The sequence below is a fragment of the Rhea pennata genome, chromosome 4 (genome assembly GCF_028389875.1).
Source record: "Rhea pennata isolate bPtePen1 chromosome 4, bPtePen1.pri, whole genome shotgun sequence".
Lineage (NCBI taxonomy): Eukaryota > Metazoa > Chordata > Aves > Rheiformes > Rheidae > Rhea > Rhea pennata.
This window is the reverse complement of record NC_084666.1, coordinates 24,762,248-24,786,355: the sequence shown is the minus strand read 5'-3', so window position 1 is coordinate 24,786,355 and position 24,108 is coordinate 24,762,248. Positions and strand designations below refer to the sequence as shown.

Here is a 24,108-nt window from a genome sequence, read left to right as displayed (position 1 = left end):
ATTAAAAAAAAAAAAAAAAAAGTTTCCCTCCCCCAATATTAGCTCCTCAACAACTTTGGCCGGAGGTTTATGCACTAGCTAAAACTACCCACAGTAGCATCCCTCACTCAGATCATAAGCTCAGATCCACCCTCCACTCTCTACCAGCAGCTGTAGAGTGAATAATACTGATATTCTTAACCAGAATTCTGTATCAGTCTTTGTGCAGAGCAAAAGAATATTAGGTGCACATAAAACATATAAGCCATGATCTTTATTTCAGGTGGTGCTTATTTCCCAAAGTGTAATCCAGTTAGACAGTTAGGCTTCCTAACATCAAAAGGGTTTGAATCTGAGTGTAATCAAAAAAACCCACAGGCTGAGAAGAACTGTACACAGAAATCCAAGAGGAAACTAACTGTAGAGCTCTATGTAAATTCTGAACCTGGGCAGTCAAACAGCAAAAGATGCATGACTCATGGGATCTGAAGGAGAACAAACAGGGAATGTAATTTTGTCATCTTCTGGCTGCTGCAGTCAGCTGGCCAATTTAGGTATAGATTTGCTAAGAAGAACTTAGAGCTGAGGTATCTGACCTCCTAGGAACTGAGTATAGTCAGATAAACATACGACAGCAGCCATTTCCCTTTAAGTTAGCTTTGACTGCTATACCTAATGATGAACCCACCCAGTGCTCTTGGTGTGCCCTAAGTTTGTTTAGAGTACATCTGCTGCTGCCTGACTTCTCTCTGCATAGTTTCTGGATTCCAAAAAAGGTTAGGCAGCATCCAGAAACCTATTTAGTTATCCCAAGGCTGCAATGATCTGGGTTAGGCAGAACTGTACTCACAGCCCTTGAAAGCCAAAAGTATCTTGAGAGTTTTCAAAGGTGAAAAAAAAGTTTCAGATGAAAAAAATATTTTTAAAACCAGAAGATCACTGAGCAGGGTATTTTGGAATGCAATTTCAGGTGCACGAATACAAAATTCCTGTTTTACACATTAACATAATCTCTAGATATGGCCCTTTGTGAATGAAAAATACTGAAATTTCTCACCTCTTTCCTGGACATCTCCCCACCTCCCCCCAAAACTACCCTGACTGTTGGAAAAAAAAAGGCCTATTATAACCCTTTGCTTAATCCTCCAAATTGTAAACTCCGTATTGTCATGATTTCTGCTCTTCAATTCCTGCTCTATAAGAGAAAGCAAGTCCCACACCAGCTTGTTCTTCTGCAAAATTCCTAGCTTCTTTTATTGGCCTCCTCATTGTTTGTGCTGAGAAATCACAGAAACTACAAAAGCAACTTTATCTGTATTTTGTAACATTTAGATCATTCCTCATGTACTTCTGAAGAGTTATAATGAAAACCTGCATAACCTTTCACTCTGCTTTAAAGCACAAAAAGCTTTGAGAAACAAAGACTATAAAACTGTCTACTTAAAGATCAAGTCAGGCACCATCACATTTTGCGTTCAAGAATCCACTAACTTTTTTTTTTTTTTTTTTTTTTTTTTTTTTTTTTTTTTTGATTTTAAGTAGCAAAGTTCAAAATTCAGCTACTGAAAAAGCTGCTGACACTTACCTCCTTACTCACTATAGATGAAAATAGCTTGGGCTAACTTTTCCTCATCTGAAGTTTACTTTTTCCTTTGTGAAAAAGAGAGCTAAAGCTTTTCATCTAAGATAACCTATCAGTTGTTCTCAAACAACAAGATAACAAAATAGAAGTCTCTTTAGATGTTTTGAAGACAACTTAAGTTCATCAGTAGGCATTATGTTAGAGGACAAGAAAAATGCAAAGCCACTGTGTGAAAAGGCTTTATGAATTATAGTAAACAGACACACTGCTGGCTAGCCTATTAAAATATTTAAATAGATATGACCCTGGCAAAACAGCAAACAGCATAACCTCGGTGTAAAAGATATCTTTACTCAGATACACCTTATGATTCTGTCAATTGTATTTTACATCTTTGATTCTTGAAAATCAAGTACATAATAGCTCTTTATATAGCATTGCATCCACAGTTGCTCACCTCTTATTATTTCATGTTTCACCTAATGCATCCTGAGAATTTTCAAATTTTAAGTTTGCAGTGTCAAAAAAAAGACCTGTTTTGATAACCTTGAAAATTTTTCTCTTCTGAATAAACAGCTTATCAGCTATCAACTGAATAAACAATAATGTAACTTTCAAGTCCTTTTAGTATAATATACATCTATACCTTTAATATGAAGTGGTGGAGCATTCAAATCCAGATTATTGTATTTATATTTTTTTAATCACATTGCATAGTGTGATTAAAACCATGCCAATGCTTTCCAATGACTCTAATGAACATTATTCAGCACAGGTAGATTAACAGAGGTAGGCTTACTGGGATAACTTACTGATTGATCTTTTATTTTAACCAAATGCTCATTTCATCTGAATTTCTAGTCTTGATGTAATAAAGCTGACAAGGTGCTATCAGAATACTCCACATGTCACATAAATCTTTAAAACTAAGAAGTTGTTTTAATTGCAGAAAATCAGTTGTAGGGCAGTGATTTTTTTGTCAGAGGCAAAGAAAAAGTCATAGAAAATAACATGTATAAATTGAAATATAAATATATCATTTATTACTTTCAATTTCCAGTGCTTTAAGAGAGACAAAATTACATGTAAAAAATTTAAAACATGTACTATATTCACCATAATATCTTATTATTTGCAGGATATAAATAAGCCATGTTTTTAACAAACAATTTACATTTATTACAGGTCTGCTTAACTCTTATGCTCTAATACTTTTTAATGGAAAGAGCTAATAAGTATCTCACATTTATTACTGTTGAACATTTTCTACTTTCAAAAAGCTTTTAAACAAATGAAATTACTTGGGGATTTATTTTAATTGAAGATTCAATTGGACTATACATTTCTATGCAGTTTCCATAGCAACATTCGTTTCAAACTAAGGAAGCCACTTCTATTACTCATCATTACTAAAATTCAATTTCATGTCTCTGTTGGAACTAAACAACATTAAAAGAGGCCTTGGGAAGAATTCATCTAGCACAACTAATTAGTTTTGTAAATGGCTTTTAAAATCCAGCTAATTTAAATTGCATTCACATCAAAGCCTTAAAAGCAACAATTTTGCCACTGTAGTAAACAATGGTCAAAAGGCATACAACTATTTTCCTGTGGTCCGAACAAAAGAAAGATGGGGTGTCATAAAAGAATGATGGTTACAAAGTTCACAATCACTTTTCCCCACAAAAAGTCAAGAGTTGCAGGCCAAAATAGTAAGACTATATAATCTTTTTTTTTAATGTGCACTAGTCTAACATTTGCTACTATTCTAATCTTTGCATTCCATTAATAAAGTTTATAATCACAGAATGGCTGAGGTTGGAAGGAACCTCTGAAGATCATCTAGCTCCTGCTCAAGCAGGGCCACCTAGAGCATGTTGCACAGGATCATGTCCAGGCAAGTTTTGAGCATCTCCAGAGAAGGAGATGCCACAACCTCTCTGGGCAACCTGCTCCAGTGCTCTGTCACTCTCACAGTAAAGAAGTTTTCCCATATATATATGTATGTATATGTATGTATATATGTTTATGCATACATAGGTATATATATTTCCTTTTATAAATATATATATTTACATGTGTGTGTGTGTGTGTGTGTATATATATATATATGCGCATACATATACACACACACACACACACACATATATATAAAAAAGACAACAACATGGACCAGAACACATGCTGCTTATTTTGAGAAAGAAAAACAGACTGAACAAAGGAGGGAGGTTCTCTTTTTGCATACTGTTCTGCATTATGGTCTCTTTCAACATTAATTCTTATATTCTTCAAAAGGTATAAAATACATTTATCTTTACTGTTTCATTTGACTATTTCTAATTGTAGTTTCCTCACCTATGACTGAACAATAATGAAGGTCAAGAATAGAAACATGTAAATTACAAACTGAACACTATTTATTGACTATGTTGGTAACCTTCAGCCCATATACAATTTCAAATAGAGCAGAGATTCAGCCATTAGGAAAGAACATTATATCATAGGGGGAAAAAAGAGCTAATTTAAACTATTTTCATATGAAACTGAGTTATTTTAAGCCAAGGGAGAAGGAATTTTTAAAAAAAGAGCAAAACAGCAGTTTTCAAATCATCAAACATTCAGAAGGTAAGAGGACAACCTACGGATTTTTAATTATAATTATAACACAAAAAAATTACACTTCTTGGATCTAAGCCAATGGTTTAATGGCAATGTAATGCAATGCCATACAAGCAAATTAAGTATCATCTTAATTCCCGTGTCTCTTACACAATATCTATCTACGTGCCCTAGTTCAGATCCCAAGAGCTGAAGCAGGCAGGTGAAACTTCATCAACAGAAGAGAAAAATACTTCACAAAACTCTGCAAAAAGCAGATGAACTGACTTGCCTTAGAGATACTTCTCATACTTTCTTCTGCTGACATTATCAAAACATTCTTTTAAGAAGGAAAATAAGAACATTTTAAATTGGGCAGAGGAAAGTATGGCTATTAAAAGAGCTAAAATTAAGTTGGTAGATCAGTCTTTAAAGAAAAAAAGGATCTCTGACAAATTTGTATCTAGCCCCACATTGGACAGCCCGAGATCATATTCCTTGATGCCTTGCTGATATCCCATTACTAACAAATTAAGAATGAAGTAGAATCTATTCTGATGAGAATCCACAGTCATATCCTATGTGCAACTTAGAACCTGATTTCTGCAGTTCCTTACTTAATGAAACAGTATTTATTTTTCAATTTCTTACTTGGACCAAATGACAGCAGCTTGCCCACTGTTTGTATTTTTCAACTGTTTCAACTAGAAATGAGAACTAACTTTTGACTCATTTTGTTGAATGCATACCACATAATCCCATTACAGCTACAAGGAACTGTAAATGCATGCCTATTTTCTTCTAAGCCAGCAACTTTATAGTTATTTTGTCATTTCTCAGCATAGGAACATACAAGTGTTCTTGCTTAGAAAGTGGCAATGATTTTCTGGGCTGGGGGGGGTGGGGGGAAGTTGCATTTTATTCAGGCTGACATTGTGTACTTTCCTTACTAAAAAGTTAGGTGATACTTCAAATAAGAACATACCATAGTGTAATTGTGAGCCACCTTGTGCAAGTCAGTGCAACCCTGCGCATCAGCAAAGGATCGGATTCCAAGGCAGTTGGACGGGTGAAGCTGCTTCATTAGGAACTTACAACAGGCTTCTACAACCTGAGAGAGCTGAAGAAGGCAAGCTGTAGACAACAGGCACTCAATGTTATCTTCTTTTAATTCAAGACGACCTAGCAACAATATAAAGAAATAGATCACATTATTTTACTTTTATCATTTGTCAAATTCCCCAATACTCATCTGCAACAGAATTATTTACAGATTATATGACAGAACACAAGGTTCAGCAAACCACCTCCAGCAATAGATAACCAGCTTTTCAAAACTCATAGCTATAATGATGCAAGAAAATGGAATCTTAATAAAATTCTTTTTTTTGTCAGTCATAACACATTTGAAATATTCAGGTAATTAGAGAAACTATAGCCTACCAGGTTGCCTCAGGTAAGAGCAGTGATGATAATTTTTTATAGATGAGGAGTTAAATCATGTGAAGAATAATAAAAAGGCACCTGAAATCTAGTAATAGATTATAATGCTCACAGGAGGACAAATCAGATAATTTTCCCATTTTAATTACCTGTATATGCATATTGAACCAGAGCCCACAATGCATTTGGCTCCACACCTTCCATCTTGATTTCTTCTTGTCTTGCTTCCCTTACATCATTAGTAAACATTGCTGCAAAGTAGTCGGAAACAGAGGAGAGAACCAATCTGGGTACATAATGCAGGAGAAATAGAGAGACACAAGGAGAGGGTGAGAAGGGAAGGGGGGGGGGGAAAACCCTTAATCAAGCTGATGTTTGTTAATTTATTCTTCGTTATTTTGCCTTTTGCCAGAACGCTATAGCGTTTCTGAGAAAAACATTTTAAAGTTGACAAACTGCTTCATGCTCCAGTTCTTCTCTATGAATAATGAAGTACTGTCACTGAAACTACACTTGCTGCTGAAGTAAACAATTTACTGTTTCAAAGCTCAGTAACTTTTAATAGTCAACACAAAAATAACCCACAAAAATCATATTCTTGATATGATAAATAAATAAATAAAATAATTTTCATTGATTTGCATTCGTATCAGTTATTTTTTAAAGCATAAAAACTGACTTACTTCTCCTGTTTCAAGTGTTTTAAAATTATTTTACTCTTGGTGCACACACATGCATTCATTTACAAATCCTGATGTTAGAACTAGGCACAATAAAAATGAAGGCAGTACACACAACAAAAGCTTATATGAGTAGAAAGAAGTGCTCCACGGAAGAAAATAATTTACATAGTAATCTGCTTTGTGCGCACTGAGCATCTTATTAACAATTCTGAGTAACTTAAGATACTTAATAAGTAAACATGCTGTTACTGCTCAACTGATATTTCTTTAGATTATGGAGAGTAAAACATGAGGTCTGCTCTTCTCTCTCCTAAGAGACTACGCTATGGCTGAATCAATTTTCTTGCTGTGGCAGTCCACTCTTAGTTGTCTTGCTCACAGAGACACCATAAATAAATACCATTGCATGCGTTCGAGCTACACTAACAGGAACCCCAGGAATTAAGCCTACTGCCTGCACTCTCCCCAGTCCATCTGAGTGCACACTGTGAATCCAGTTCTTCAGGAAGTATCAGTTTGTCCTGTGCTAAGTTTTTATATTGGCTTGTTAAAATGCTAGAGGTTAGGGGGCACAAAATGGAATAAAATTAGTTAACTGTCCAGTTGGAAAGGTGAGTACTACTACTCAGAAATAAGTCACAGATGTGCATAAATGCAGAACACTTGCAGGTACATTAAAAAAAAGTTATGTTAACAGCAAAGTAGCACATTTTTTACTACTTTCAACTACTATTTTTTTCATGCTTTATCTTCTGACCGTTGACCATTTCCATCTTTTTAGTCAGGCCTGCAGTAGGGTAATCATTTTTTTTCTAGTTGCTGAGGCAACAAAGATGCGTATAACTGGATAGAAAAAAGATTATTTTTTTGAAAGCTTGTATGATTGAAATAAAATTTTGTAATGAGAAATAAAGTTCTATTTTTTTTGAGAGTTCTTCTGTGGCTCAGTCTCAGTAAAAAATTAGAACATTTTGTCAGGGTACTAGACAAGCATCAGTCCTAAGCTATTTTGTCTTCAGTTTAAAGACACCATCAGTTGAATTAAAATACTGCCCTCTAGAGAACTGTAAAAATTTTGTGAGATTGAAGAGTAAATTCATCTAAACATCAAGGGAAAATTTCTGAAGTTGGTTTTGATGCTTGAATGCGATGACAAGATCAGATTTATATATGGAAAATAGTGGCCCTACCTGGAAGTAGAAGTGTGTAGATGGGCAGAATTTGAATAACCAAGGCATCTTTGCAATTCTGATTCAGAATAAGAGAAAACCTCAAACAACTTAAAATATTTAATGCTGACCATACTGATGTGACTCTACATAGTGTAGAGCTTGAAAAAGATAATTGTCGTAAGAAACAGAATCTAAAATCTAATCCTAGCACAATTTTTGTTCGTTTTTGTAACCATACACCTATTTTAGTTTAGTCAGCCGCACCACTATTTAGAAAACGACTGGATGTATCTTAACAAGAGCTGTTATAGAAATGACTAATAATAACTCAGGGATCTAGACCTCTACCAGCTCTGCAGGTACCAGAAAAATTCACTCTGTAAATTCCAATCTTGAAGTATTTCAGAAGAAATTATGAGAATTTGAAGATGCAATCCTTTTCATATTTTTGCAAAGTTGTATTCAGATTCATGAGAAAGTATACACGCTTCACAGCATTAAGTGCTTTCCAGAGAGTAACCTGCATATGCCGAAATGGCACATTGCTTGTATTAATCTACTCCTGGGCTGCACATGCTAAAGCACACGACATACTGATAAAAATTTTTATCATAACTTTAGCCAAGAAATACGTTCACAATGGAAAGCCTTAGAATAGACAGCCATATTTTCTTCTTCTTAATTAGACTCACTCAGGAAAAAGCTCTTTCAAAGAAAGAAAGGAGATTAAAAGATACAGGGACAAAGCACCAAGGTGACACTGAACTACTAAACAAGAAAACAAGGCAGCCTTCCAGCCAACTGGCCTTTCAGTTTTCCCCACAAGTCAATAGAAATCAATTACTACTTTACTCATGCCATTTGACACCAATTTGTTCATTGATCTTTTAATTTCATTACTAGTAACTGGTTTTTCTTTCAATCTTTGTTTTTGAATTGTCTTAAAATAAACTGCACTGCAACATACAATTCATATGATGTGAAGCGGCCATATTTCATGTAACTACAGAATCCCTTGAGTAACTTCCCCACCTATATTTGACCTGTTTGCGAAAAGAGCTCTGAAAGACCTAAGTGACAAGTATGATCTTTCAGAAGAAAATCCTGTGCTATATGACTACAAAAACTGTGCCAATTTTAAATGCTAATATTTACAACTCCCCTTTTAAACTGAGCCACCATTTGCAAATGATTGCTTTGTTAGTACACAACACAGATTCTCTCTGTACTATTTATTAATCAGTAAATTTAACATATTTGTTCGTATCAAGAATTCACTAGGAACTAAACTTGCTATAAAATGTTGACTTTCCTCAGTTTGGAAACTGTAGAAAACTTTTTTTTTGTATTCTGAGTTTATATACCTCCCCCCCAAAAAGTAACATTTATTTTATAATTGGTCTGAATAGAAAAGGCCTATAAAATCCAATTAAATCAGGAGTTTAGAGGCTTCTAACAGTACAAGAAAAGCATTAATACAGTTGACTCTGTATTCCTTTAGATGGAGAACATATTTTTCCCTTTTTCTCTTGCTAATCACCAGCCATTGCCAAATCATCAAATCTGCATAGATTAGGTTTACAAGAATTTGGCTACTGGATTAATTGCAGTAGACTGAACACTCTTTTTCAGGACATAGGAGAATTTAGAGGAAGAGGAACATATAAATGCAGTCAGTAATTTTTCATCTGAAAAACAGTGAGATGTATGTACAATTAACCCCTCTGGAAAAAAAAAAAACTCCATAGCTACGACCTAATACTAAAAATAAATCTGTGTTTTAGTATGTCTCCCTGTTTTTAATAGGTGGTTCCAATTCTACTGATGTCTTTAATTCCTGTGAGTTCTCCTGATCAAAAAAACAGAAAGAGCCACCAAGACAGCTTAACTAATTTTGAGGTACCAAGCTTCCTAATTTCACTACTATTTACCAAAGAAAGGAGATTAGAAGATATAGGGACAAAGCACCAAGGTGACACTGAACTACTAAACAAGAAAACAAGGCAGCCTTCCAGCCAACTGGCCTTTCAGTTTTCCCCACAAGTCAATAGAAATCAATAATAAAAGGTATAATTTCAGCACAGAATAGAGATCAACAGTATTAAGACATGCCATATTCAGAAAGATCATGGCCACATATAATATTCTTATCTATCTATCGCTTATAATAGATTCATAGCAGTCTAAGTCTTTAAATAGGTTTAAACCAAAACCCTTCAATGTTTCACAGTAACGTGCTACTTGTACTTACCACTACTGCAGGTATTAAACTCACTGCTCCTTTCTCTGAATATATACTTCATAGCATCAGAGCATTCAAATATCATCAAAAGTAGAAATCAAGAATTAAGAAAACAGTTCTATGTGATCATGTAATCTTTTAGCTTTCTAAAAGAAGAAAGGTGTCCAATGTAAACGAACTTTCTACTTTTGTACATGAATCCTAATGACAAACCATTAAGCTAACATATAATACATGTTTTGTTATTTATTAATAAAGTCTTAAGATAAAACAATCCCTAGTGGTACTGAAATGCAGTGATTGCTCCAGTGCTCCAGCCTGCTGGCAATGCTAAATGAGTCAGAACTTGGATAGACTGTTGCAGGCAGTTAAAAAAAAAAAAAAAAAAAAAAAAAAAAAAAAAAAAAAAAAAAAAACACCCCACACCCACAAACAACAAACAGCATTTTTTCCCCCTTTACAATACAGGCTTCTGCAAAAACATTAAGCCTGCACTCCAATTTTCTTACTATTTTTTCATAAAATGTGGAACCAAATTCAAGATCTTTCCCATTAAGGACAAGTTCAATTTTCAGTGAGGTACTTTTCAAGTACTGGGATGAAGACTGTAGTTATTGCTATGTTCCTCTGGGAAAATAATAAGAGAAAACCTACTGTGCAAAAGACAAAGCTTCTTTATAGGCTGCTCCAACATTATGAAGTAAACTGAGGACTCCCATCTTCTGCTACAAACAGAATGCACAGTTCTTTGGCCTTATTTCTGCGTATATTTAAAACACTGTATTCCAACTAAAGCAAGATGTTTCTCCTACTAAGAGGAGGAGAACAGACAGTAATAGTTAGTAGTGTGTGCCTAATGCGCTACAGAAATAGATATATTAGTAGAAACTAGAGGAGCAACAACCCTATAAATAAATGAGAAACTGGTAGCAAGCACATTAAAGAGCTTTTTAGTATACAGAACATTATGTTTACCTTGTTGCAACAGAATCTTCCGGTCCTTACAAAATATTCACAGCTGCCCTATCCACCTTTTTCCATATTCTTAACCTTTAAGTAAATCAGACTCCAGAACTGTATACTGCAAAGGTATTACCATGGCCACATAATCAAGTCAGATTATTTCCTTACTGTATTTATTATTTTTCTGTTTATCACACTTTACAGAAAGCAGTTCGAAGCGCTCTAATTTCTAACTTATTTCAATGGGTGTAAACTCCCTAGATAAGGGTGTATTCTCTCTTTTGATCTGATTTGCTGTTTCCAACATGCAGTTTTGTCATCAGCTTGAACCACCCTAGGACAGATCTTAAGCAACTGCCATCAGGGACAGCCTTGATTTTAAAAATGAGCCGTCACAAAACGAAGGCTCTAAGAGCAACAGCAACTTGCAGTATAATTGCCTGCCTCCCAAATTGGTTCCTGTTTCCATGCTATCATTTCTTCAGTTGTCTCAGTACAGCAGTGAGGATGATTCTGAATAAAACTAGAGATCTCACTTAAAGGAAAAAAAAAAAAAACAAAACCAAACCAAATCCCAAACAGCAATCTTGCCCTATCCTTTACAAGGAGTATTAAGATAGGGTTTCACTGGAGGGGATAGAAATGAGCAATGGAAAATAGGAATACTTTAGCCTACTATTTCTATTGAAGATCCAATCTTGTAAAACCAAAGCTTAATTAAATCTAGTTTCCTATTTGAACCGCTAATGCCGTATTTTTGTTTCACAATCTTTATTTTGTTACTAGCTTTTAAAATGGTATCATACTTGATCTATTAATTACACAGATGACAGATATGGTAATGTTTGGTCTAATACAGCTCTCTAACACTTACTGTCAGTGTTCAGTAGTCTACTACCATAGGACTTTTCTTACTATGGGAGGCAAAAGACTTTGTGGATACAAGACTGTCGTTGTTGCTATCTCTTCAACAACTCCACTCTTGGTATAAAGGAAAAAAAAATCAAATCTAAGAAAACTTTTAAACTTCACTCTACAGTACAAAAAACACTACTGCTTTTAATATTCCAAGGGTGTATTTTGGATATGTTTTATAGGATGTTCTGAACTTATTAAAACAGAAGACCTACACTTTGAACACAGGTTCGTAAACTAACATGAACTTACTCTGAATTGCAATAAACTTACCTGTGAGCCGGTATTCTACGATCACCAGCAACTAACACCACATCGCACAGTTGTTTGTGTCTCAGATAGTTCTCCATCTTTTTAAAAGTTTGTTCAGCATGGTTGAGAGCCTGAAAAAATTCATCAGATGTACAGGGCTCCATAGTTTGGCAAGATGATAAGGTATGACTGCTGTTGGAGGTTCTGCTGAAGACAAAAAACAGAAGTCTTAGTTTAGACAATATTAAGGTGCAGCAATTCTATATTCAGATGCTAAAAGGAAAAATTGCATGTGATTTTAAAATTGAAATACGTAATTTATGTTAATATATATTCCTTTGCTATTTTATTTCTCTTCACATTCATTCTTTGTTTCTCTGAATTGAATCCAAACTTCTGTGAAAGCAGAAGAATGGTCTCTACATCAAAGAATACACAAAGATCAATCCAGAAATCGTATCTACAATGTGGTCAGATGGTGGAGGAAGAAGAGGCACCTGCAAGTTCTTCCAAGACCCTGCAAAGTGCAAAAGTGACAGAAGGATGCAATAAGGAATTGCCTCTCTCTCTGCCACCCCATTACATATGCACACTGAAGTCTTCATCACAGTCCAAGTTGGCTAGAACAAAACTAAGCATATCCAGAGCTAGTGACAGGGTGTGTGCATACAGGCAAAAGTGATACATCAAGAAACACATCAATACGTCACTACTCCTAGTGCATAAAGCTTCAAGCGTCTGAAATAAGATCTAGCACAGTAGAAACTGATGTTAGGTAAAAGCAAGGCTGCTTGGGATGAAAAGTTATTCTTGCCCATACACACAGCAGCTCAGGAGAAAGAGGAATACAGAAAACTTAACCAGAATGCCTGGGCCTAGGACATAAAACAGCTGAAAAGTATGATCCTGAGACATAAAGGAGCTGTATCCTAGTCATGTGCACTGAGGTCAGCCCAACTTTTCTTGTTCACAATTCTTTAACTGACTACTCCTTGCTTCTCCTCCATGCAGGCAACTTAAACCCCACACCTCTGGGTCTACCATAGTACTTGGAAAGACATGGGTTCACACGATCTGCCTCCAGATTTCTGTTCACCCAAGATATTACGATCTCAGGCAGCACGCTCAAGGCCAAATCCACTGAGAGACTTAGCTAGCTATTAATTCCAAGAGGGAGATCCTCAAAATCAAAGCCTAAATTTTCTGCAGAAAAAAAATATCGCATTTTTGTGCATGTGCCCAGATAACTAAAAAGGCCAAGTACCTGGCATTTAATTCAAACCTAAATTTAGTACTGTATGAGAAATTAGAGGCCTGCCTACCTACTTCCCTTGAGGGAAACTATCTTAAGCGTACCCTCTGAAGTTGTGGTTTTGCATTTATTTAAGCTACACCAACTTGTTTCCATCCCCTAAGGGTCACCTGCTCCACTACTGCCTCTCTGACATCCTGAAACAAGTATTTTTTGTGGCCACATGGGGAACTGAATCAAGGAACGGATACACCTGAAAAACAAGTAAGAGAAGGAAAGAGTTACCTTTCTAACATACCAATTCCTTGATCTGATTCATCATGCAACTACAAAAAACATTATTTTGGCAAAACTGAGGGGCATTCTCACAGAGAATTCAGGAAAGCAGTTCTTTATACCAGCAGTCCTGCAAAAGAAACAGAAGTGGAACAAACAGGGTGCTACTCCATAAAAAAATGCCTAGGAAATTTTTGTTCTCTACTACAATTTATCACATTCTCAATAGTGTTGAGGTATGTTTTTGTTGTCCCATATTTTAGTCCAGATTCCTCAAATTATCACCATTAATAGTGACATAAAGCAACAAAAAAAGATTTTTAATCCACACATTATCAGGGAACTGATATTTACACTATAGTGGCACAAAGAGTTGTGCAGTTATAACTAGAAATAACATATATCCAGGAGGAAAAAATCTTGCAAGTCAGCACTCTCCCAAATCACACCCTGATTCAAGCTATTGTCTGGCCCCAGACTGCACATTTGTACATTCTGCATAAAACTCAGCAGCAGTCACCACTTTTATTCAGTAAGGATTATGATTGTGGTGGTGCTATTTTCTATGTGCCTATAATAAAGCACCTAGTCAAGACACCACAGAGCCAAATTCAGTTCTAACCCTTGAAGAGGTTCAATCCTGCAACTGTCCTTGCTTCTAACCACAAAGTTACAAAACATTTTTCTACTTCAGAGGGGCAGTGGAGAAAAGGGAAAATTAGGCTTCAATGGTCCATAAAGGAACATGAAACAGACAGTCTAATAGTTGAGGTACTTGCACAGAAGGAAAGATGTAGATTCAAGGGCTATTTATGCATATTACCCAATGACTGGTTAATGCAAAACAGAGCTTAGGAGAATACACAAGCAGGGGAAGAAGAGAGGAATCGCAGAATCACAGGAAGGGAAGGATCTACTTTCTCTCTCCCAGTAGTAGCACTGAAATGCATGATTAACTTCTTGGTCTACATATCTCTAACCTAGAGGAAAGGAATGTAGATATCTAACACAGAACTTTAACTCCACACTTGGAACAAACATCTAGGTTTTAGATACCACAGCACTGAGAATCCCAATGATTCTTCTTCCTTCAGATTTTGAATCTTGCCTCAGATTTCTTTAAATATCACAAATTTTCCCTCCTATAGAGTGGACATACTGTTACTTCTGTATGCTCCACATGTATTATTAAGATAATTACATTAACGATGAGACTGTTAGTGCATGGAATAGGTAAGTGTACCAAAGAGCCCTTTCTGCATATTCCTTTAAGAAAGAACATGGAAGAAAAAGTAGATATGCAGTAGTTTTAACTCATTCACTGGAAATATTCTGAATGTCTTACAGTGTTAGTCAGTAGGACTTTTTTTTATAGGCTTAAACTTATCACTCCTGTTTTTTTTCCTCTCCATATTTATGTCAAAAGAACCTATGTAGCACTGACTAATTAACAATTCATTAATTACAGTACAATTTTAAGATTATCATAAAAATGCAAAAGTTTCTCTGAGGACAAGATCTTTCCCACACTAGCTATGTATTTTGCTGTCCTGGTGACAAACTTATTAATCCACTGAAGATGCTAGCTTTCTTTAACTTTGTTGTCTAATAAGGAATTTATATATGAATAGACCCTTTTGAAACTAAAACTATGTTCAACACATGCTATAAGAATCATCCATTTTTAAAGGTTTTTAGTTCTGGAAGTAGGATGTTTGGAGAGAAGACTTTCTGCCCAGTAAAACTATTCATTGCAAAGCAGTGAAGCAATTAACTGGCTGGTAGTAAAATGGTCATAAATGCATTTCAAAAGTAAATAGCATACATGATGACTAGAGAGCTGAATTCACATCTCTGTTCTGTTGTCTCAGGATTCATTGTTGTAGCAATACCACAGCAGTTTTCAAAGTTACAAACACACACACACACACACACACACAACCCAAGCCTCCTTTCCCCCAATCTTTACTAAACTCTATTTTACAAGAGAGAAACATCAGTGTTTCTCAGATTTTGTGGGGGAGAAGAACAATCTGTTCCTGTTAATGGGATTTGTGCTGTTCTTCTAATTATATGAAAGTATTGAGATTCCTTTTAAAGGAGTTACAATGGTTATTTTATAGTAATTACATATATTAGTTACAATCTGTGAATTTAAACAAGTACTAACCATGGTTATAAAAAAGGTTGCTGTCCTTGAAAAAATGCCTTTTTTCAAGCATTTTATTTCATGCTCTGCATTTTAAGTCATCTTAGAAAGGTATCTTTTGGATTTAACGACTCCATGTTGATCTTCGAAATAAAACTCAAGCTAGAAAAACTTTATTACAACAAAAGAAAAAAAACAAACAAACCCCAACCCCACCACATATGCTCATTTTGAAACAGAGCTTGAGAACAAAATCAGAAATTAATTTTAAAATAAATCTGCCTGAAAGAGTTGTGTGTGAATTTACTTATATTAAAAAATGCCCTACTGTTAAAATCAGTTCACTTGATTTAACTGTAACCTTCTCCGCACTTCCAAAAATGGTCAAAATCTTCACAAGATAGTATGCATGAGCTATCCTGTTCTAAAATCCTATGAAGCTGCAAAAACATAATTTTACTACAACATAAAGATGACATGGTTAGAACGCAGGTATGTAGTACAGATGTTGACCTGATGTAGGAAGTACCTCCACTCTCCTAGGATGTCACAGCAAGTTGCAAGTGAAAACTTACTGTAGTGCATTAAAAAGTAACATTTCCTTCTGAACATGCAACACGTTAGAACTGCAAATGAATACCAGAGCCTTGACTGGAAAAATGAGTCAAGAGGTATTACAATGAGATTTCTATCTACAAAATCATGATGGAGAAAATGCCTCAGATATACTGCTACTGCATTCACTAAAATTGCTATTTTATGGAATCAACAAGTGAAGTTTGTTTTTCAAAAGATCTGTATCTTCTGTCCTCTCGTACTACTCCATCCACCACCACGACAACCCTAGCTGCTCTTATTTTCTCTCTGTTCCTTAAGGTGTCTCTTAACTAAGGAAGAGATAGTAAATGCTGTGACTAAAAGCAAGTCATACACTGATGAACAGTCAGCTTTGCAACAAATAAATTCTGCCATTTCTTCAGTAAAGGCAGTAAGCTTGGTTTCTCTCTGTTAACTAGCTGTCACTTGCAGGGAGTTAAATTATCTCTGAGACTGCTGCATACTCTCAAATTAGGCTGAAAATGGCCAATAGGTTCTAATGCTACCAAGGAAAGGGCAGAAGAGATGAAGAACAACTGCATAAACTCAGTACCTTTAGGAAACCAAACTAAAAGTGAATGCTTTGCCTACCCTACTGAAATCTGCAGGAGCACTGCACTTCAACCCCAGTGATGTTGTAAAGATACTCCAAACAGTGCACAATGGGGGTTGCAGCAATAATAACCGGCACATAGAAGTGGTACAAGTCCTATTTTACAAATGTGAATCTCTAATACAAACTGGGCTTAAATGAAGGCATTAAAAGGCAATAAACACTTAAAAAGTAATAAACACTTAAAAAGGCAATAAACTGGAGAGACGGAGAAAGAAAAAAAAAAACCCAAAACCAAAAACCAAACCCCCAAAACCTACTTCTCCAATCTCCTCACCGTCATTCCCTGTGAGCATGTCATTTCTCAATGAATAAAATAACTGCTCTCAATATTTTAAATCTGAATTTATGTATTAAGAATATTACCTTTAAAATATGCCTCTTAAACAGAAAATCAACAAACGAATATGGACAACTCAAACCATATAGCCAGTAAAAAGGCAAGTATCATGAGATTTCCAAGAAGAAAATAGAAAAATTTTTAACTTTTGTTCACACATCTCCAAAAAAGGTTTGCAAAAATAAGAGGTTTAGAGATGAACAATAAAAACAATTTGTGTGTGTGTGTGTGTAGGAAATTGAGCAAGTGTAACTGACTCCAATTTAGAAGAAACAATAGAAGGAAGAGAAAGAATGAATAGTATATATCAGTGTCTACAACTTAGATGCCATTTACATTCTTGCCATGCAAAAGCAGTAATACACTCAAAAATCAAAAGCTAATGTTTGACTAATAAAAGTAGAACTCTGCAATCATAAATAAAGCGTATAGAACTTACTGCAATGCATTATCAATGAGCCATGAATTTCACTATTGTTAAAACACAGCGATGTATTTATTTTATTATTAGAACAGAAAAATCTCCAGTAGATGGAGATCCTAACTAAAAGTTTTATATAGTTAAAAGATAGGCCAATTGCTTACTTTGAGACAAGACCACGTATTTGCTATTCCGTATCACGAACCTATGCACTCAGGGTAATTTTTCATAATATTATTATTAGAAGCTCTGTTATAACTTGAGGTCATCTTCAAGTTAGGTCAGTCCATTTTATGGGTCATAACGTTATAAAAGATGGGGCATGTCTAACTTTAGAACAAGTTAGCATATATATTAAGATACATCTTTTACAAATTTTAATTTCACAAGTTTACTACTGCATTACGAAGTAATGTTTACTTCTGCACCAAAGTTATGTACAGCATTTCAAAATAATGTTAAAAATAATTTGTCAACAATTTCGTCGTTTACGGTACTGTCTCTAAGCTAGGTGGCGTTTATGGTATATGAAGATCAGAACATTAGGATAGTAATATGACAGCTTTTACACCAGCTTCTATGATTTTATATGACACTTTGAAAAAGTGAATATTTGACTCCATATAAAGTTAGGAATATAAGAATCCAAGCTGCAGGAAATGTTTGTTGAAAAGAAGGATGCTGATGGGATTCCTGGAAAAAGCAAATAAAAATAATAATAATAAAAAAAGCCACACAAAACCAGCCAACCAAAAAACCCCAGACGACTTTTCCAAAGGTTGGGAAAAGCATAAATAGAAGGAGGAAGCCAAACACAGTTATGACAAAGGCTGCTAAAATCCACAGAGTATTAGAATTTATGATCAGAATATTAGTGAAAAGAGGACAAAGGTGACTGTGGAGAAAGTGAAGGAACTTGAGGACTAGGGATTTACTCCATGCAAAAGCGAAGAATTATAGCAATAGCCATAACTATAGTTTTATGTCCCTCTTGCAATCAAAAGGTGTATTTGTAGCAAACACAAATATATATGCATTCATTTCAATCTAACCAGCAGGAATAACAGAAGCCATGAGAAGCTGCAGCACAGACTCCAGTGTTACCTATGAAAGCCCAGAGACACATACACAAAAACTGCTATAACAGTACTACTTGCATCTTTATTAGTTTTTAATTTTGTTGAGAAATAATATAGGCTTGTTTCACTGCAGCTAAACCTTTGATTACAGCACACATTTCCTGTCTAACCTCTAAGAAATCTTCTAGACTTACTGCAATAAATTTGTGTATGCACACAAATATCCCCTGTAACTTATGTTCTGTCTGGAAAACGTAACTACCTTGATTAGCTCATGTTACATCTATATTTCAGTATAAGGCAAGCATAATACAATATGCTTTATAGCTTTAATCTGGTCAGGGCGGGCAACAATCAAAAACAAAAAACAAACAAAAATACAAAAATATCAAAGGTCTCTAAGATTGAGGTGGGAGAAAAGACAATACAACAAGGGTTTCTGTAAATGGAAAGTTGCCAGGGGGACAAACTTAGAAATTTACAGTGTAACTTCAAGATTGTTCATACAGAGTATTAAACAGGATGGTTCTGTAAATTCAGACCTTGTCTTAACATCAGTTGCAAACATCTTAAACTGTTCATGGTTAGGACAACTGAAGAATTCTAAAAAACTGTTTGCATTTCATTTTCAAATATGTATTTTAATATTATATTTGAATACAAATATATTACCATAGTTTTATCTACAGTAATTCCAATATTTTAATGCAAGTCTGTGAGAAATGAACCAGACACAATACTTCACGTTAGGTGTGCCCTACAGCACTGATTTTCACCTTGTCATCTACTGTGTCTTCAAGGTCTGCGGATAGCTTCTAAGGCATCCACAAAAAGTAAGGAAGGCACATCTACTGCTAATATGCTTGAATTTGCTATAGCATCCGCACCTCTACAAGAAAATGTTAGAAGTCCACAAATTGAAAATTGGTGACCATGCCTCAGGAAAGTAGGAGAATTAATGAATGGCAACAGTAGAGGAAATCTAAGAGAGGAAAAACAGCAAAAGGAAGAATTCAAACCTTACTGGCTTCACAAACTATCATTCAGGCTAATGCTAGTCATGAACAGCACATAGATTATGATGCGGATAACATTATAGGTAACTAGCTCTGATCCCCGAACCTGAAAGAACTTCTTTCACCTGGAAAAACTGTCATTTGACAAAGATTTGGATCTAAACTTGCAATCTGCTTACTCTTTCTGCCATCGAGCCTTACAATAACAAAGAAATTCCACATTGTCTCTCCTCTAAATGAATCACATAATGATTTAAGACTTTCATAACAAGAGATTTGGTCTACAGCCTCTTCCTTCTATGTCATATGATGTGGCAAAGAGGAAGACTGATGCACACAAAACAGTGCAGCTGCTTTTGTCATTGAAGCTTGCATGTTACATACAGCCCATCCTTTAGGGCTTTATCTGGGCAGTATATACAGAGGCTAGAGAAGTAAGGTAACTCCATGACTTCTATGTAAAGTCAAAAAAAAAAAAAAAAAAAAAAAAAAAAAAAAAAAAAAAAAAAGGAAAGAGAAAAAGAACCCCCCCCCCACCATTTGTACATACAATTTGTTTCTAATGAAGAAAACACAGGGTTCTCATACAGGAAAGAGACCCTCTAAAAGCAACACAGACCACTATTTTTTTTTTTTGGGGGGGGGGGAGGGGAGGGAGGAGGGAAGGTTGTTACTCAAGTCAATAGATAAGCTATATTTCAGAGTAACAAAGTTGACATTTAATCCAGTTCTGAACATTAGAAAAATTTCAGCTGTTAGACAGACTTCTATAGGTTATAAAGTCCTAATAAAGGGAGTATGATAAGGCATGGTTTAAATACAACCTCTCCTAGAGAACAAAAAATAGCTACCAAACAAAGCAAGTTCTTGTTAGATATTAAATTGCACAGATACTGAACCCAAAATTCATATAAAGTATTTATTTTGAAGAATGAAATTTACACACTAGTAAGAGGTACAAATAAAAGAATTAAATAACTCCATATGCTATACTTCATTAAACATGTAATTAAAAAAACACCAAATTTAGTAAATAGAAGTTCAAATCCTATGTGTATTTCCTGCAGTATAAAACTCCCTTCCTCCAAAAACTTATAAATAAAATACTAGTGCTATACAGATTTCCCATATACCCTAAATATATATTTGAAGTATTTCATTTCCATATTAAGTAAGAAATTAGTTTTGTCATAAGTAAATTCTTCTCCTACAGTTAAAAATCTGTATTATTTGTAGTATTTTCAAGCTAACATTAGTCTTAGAACTACATTTTTTCTACATTGATTGCCTTCCTATAGCAAAGGTATCCTATTAGGGGTAATGATTTACATAAAAATTTTGCATCACAAATAGGTATTTCTGAAATGTAAGGTGATGTACCTACTATCATACACAGCATCCAGTGACTGGCACAGCTATTAAAAATAAATAAGATCACGTAAAGTAGGAGGTCTACTGATACATGTTATTTATAGCAGTATATTTTTTGTAGCGTGCTAAGACTGCTTTTATACTGTATCAGTGCATGTAGGTTGCCTTTAGTTAGAATTAGTAATTCTAATACTTTTGCAATCCAGTGATAAAAGCAAATATACCATGCTGACTCCTAAGAATTTTTACCTCCTTCCTCTTCCAGAATCTTAAAAGGTTACACAAACCATAAATAGCTAGTGCTTTTGTTCTTGGTGCAAGGACAAAGCAGTCAAATGAATTTTTCTTCTATGGAATGCAAAACACTAAAACTGTTGTAACTAGATTGATCTGTTCCTAATAGACTTTATTAATAAACAGTGTACCCTTTTATGGGGTCATACTTTCTAAAATGTCGTATCATTGCAAAATTAACTTAAAAGCTAGAAAGCAAACATAAATATTTGAAATAGTAAGTTAACTAGTATGCATTATATACACTATAACAAGGAGGAAAAACACTTTCAGTGAAGGATGGCTGACATGCAGTAACAGGAGCTAACTGAAAAGCTAGTATTTAACAAGAAAGATGATTAAATTGTCTAATTTTCCACCAACCACTAAACATCTTTCACTTAAGAACAAATTTTATAGTTTAATCTTTAGTAATGTACGAGAAAAACACCAAAACATCTCCATAAACATAATAAAATCATTTCCTATTTTTAATTTAGGTGTACAGTTTAACACACTTGAAAGGAAAACTGCAATCATTTTAAAGCAATCTTTTGATACTGGTTTACAGCACAAACTGGTTGATAACGTATCCCTTTCAGCAGATGAATTTTTTTCCCCCTTGAAGTTGCATATGCACAGGCGAAAGATTTATAGCTTTAGTATTTTTAAGGCATTTTCAGCTCCCTCATCTATAAAAGCACTTCGAAACATCAGACGTAAGAGTCAGACACTCGCTCTTTTTATTTTCTCCTAATTCGCATGGAACTAATTCTCAGCAAAACTAGACGATCAGTATCATTTCAAAATAATTCAAAAAACATCCTGTAACATTGTAATGTTATGAAGATTATCTTATCCATAACAGCATGTGCTCAGTATACCACATAAAACAAGGGAGTGCATGCACATACTCACGCATACAGAGATAAAGAGCATCGTTTTCATTTAGCTTTTAAAAACAGTTTTTATAGGCTATCCACACTGACAAAATCTTTTAGCTTTTAAAGAGGTTCTAGTAAACATATAAAAACACTGATAATCAAAGTTCTGTATTTCTGATACACAGCAATTGTTATGTTTCTGAAATCCTTTAATGTAGAATAAAGGATACCCTATACATGGATGGTATATGCAAACATGAAATCACAGTTCTTAAAATAGAAAAGTAATAGTTAACCTGCAAGAACTGCTGTCTGATTCATTTTCTTCTTCACTTGCTCTATCATCTGCTTCTTGTCTGTCAAACCAACGTGCACCTCCACAGTCTTCTGCTGAAAATTCAAATGTACGGACTTCTGAGGTGGATGCCATTGGCCAAGGAGGTGAATTCTGGAAATCTTGTTGGCTGGACCTTCTGTAACCAACTGATGTTAAAGGTAGGTTATCTGGATCTATAAACTTTGTGCCACCAGTTGTTACATTTTGCCCTCTGTTCCAAAAGTCTCCCTGGTTGTTATCAACTGCAGAAACAGGAGCTGATGCGTGATGACCAAACCACCGCCATCTGATTTTTAAAATCTGCTTCACGTCAAACTCTTTACGAGAACCAGACATCCTTAGTGAAAACAAGTGATCGTCTAGGCAACAGGGTAAGAAGCAGTGCACATAAAAGAAGATTTGTGCACCCAACCAAGACAAGAGAAACACACGCTCTCCCTGTCTGTGGCAAACAAATTTTCTAGGGGAAAAGGAGAGGAGAAAGGGAGAACTGCATTCACACAGAAAAGACTTCTTTAAAGCTATGTCATTTGAATAAAAACAAACGGCAAAGGATGATGAAAAATCTTGAGATGAAAAGAAGGTGAAACAATCACCTCAACCAGGAAAAATGCTAATCAGTTTATCCTAAAAGGGTTCAGGGCTGTTTCTACTGCTCTCTTCTTACCATTAGCTTTCAAAAACACCATACAGTATTCATTAAAGCCCTTTCAAGGGCTGACTACCACCTCCTTTTCTTAAACAACAAATGACAGAGAACGTAATTCCTGTACAGCATCTCAGAATCCCTGCTTCTTATTCTGTTAACTCTTGCTCTACACAGGGGAAAACAGATTGCACAAAAAGCAAATGAAATTCTTTCTACACTGCTAGAGAATAATTTACAGAGAAGACTGAAACCAATCCAAAGATCACTGATTGTACTGAGGGGACACTGAACTGGAAATTATTTTTTCCATTAACAGGACATGCATTAAAAAAAAAAAAAAAAAAAAAAAAAAGCCTGGAAGGCTCAAGGGACTAGTAATGGGTTATACAGTCTTTCATCCTGATGTGCTTTTATTCAAATCTAGGTCTGCAGTAACTGAAAAATTCAAACAGTGGTTGCTGAGAGGTCTATCTGAAATGAGCTAGTGGTTTCCATTCATTTATACATCACTAAAAGCATAAGCAACAAAAGTTAACTGGTCACTATCCAAAATATCCCTTAAAAAAGGGGGGGCAACAAAAGACCTTTGCTTCTTTCTCATAATCTGGAATCAGCTCTTGCAGATCAAGTTAAAGATATTGTGATGGAACAGAATAGATAAAAAGTATATATTTTGGGGTCAGAATTCCCTCTAGATATGCAGTTTATCTAATTAGAATTAGATGCATTAGAACATCCAGTAAGTCTTTACCTGAATGAGGAAGACAGTCAAAAGGAAAAAATACACAACAACCAATTTATATTTCCTATTAAAAATAGTCTATTTCCTCTATGACATATGAAGCTAGTAAGGACTAAATTGCTGAGATCCATTCCAATCAAATGGAAATAGTAGCAATGATTTTAGAGGAACAATAAGGAGACCTTGAATTTATCAGCTCTTGAGAACCAGACCTACATTTTCAACTTTCACAGTTCAATTAGTCTGTTCAACTCTCTAGGATAGAAATGCAGTAACTTTA

At 35.0% G+C, this 24,108-nt stretch overlaps 1 protein-coding gene across 9 annotated transcripts in view; it reads right to left on the bottom strand.

Annotated features, from left to right (window-relative positions):
• The window catches only part of KLHL5 (kelch like family member 5), a 59,220-nt gene that overhangs the window by 17,359 nt on the left and 17,753 nt on the right, over nucleotides 1-24,108 (bottom strand). For 3 of the 9 annotated variants that reach the window (XM_062575446.1, XM_062575449.1, XM_062575451.1), the window contains 3 exons: nucleotides 11,851-12,036; nucleotides 5,752-5,888; nucleotides 5,145-5,341 (listed from right to left, as the gene is read on the bottom strand). In XM_062575446.1, coding sequence (XP_062431430.1) covers nucleotides 5,145-5,341; nucleotides 5,752-5,888; nucleotides 11,851-11,993 — 477 coding nt within the window. In that variant the 5' untranslated portion in view covers nucleotides 11,994-12,036. Of the gene's footprint in view, nucleotides 1-5,144; nucleotides 5,342-5,751; nucleotides 5,889-11,850; nucleotides 12,037-13,366; nucleotides 13,391-22,396; nucleotides 22,789-24,108 lie in introns of those variants that run through there. The other 6 variants (XM_062575448.1, XM_062575450.1, XM_062575452.1 and 3 more) reach the window with 5 other exon arrangements.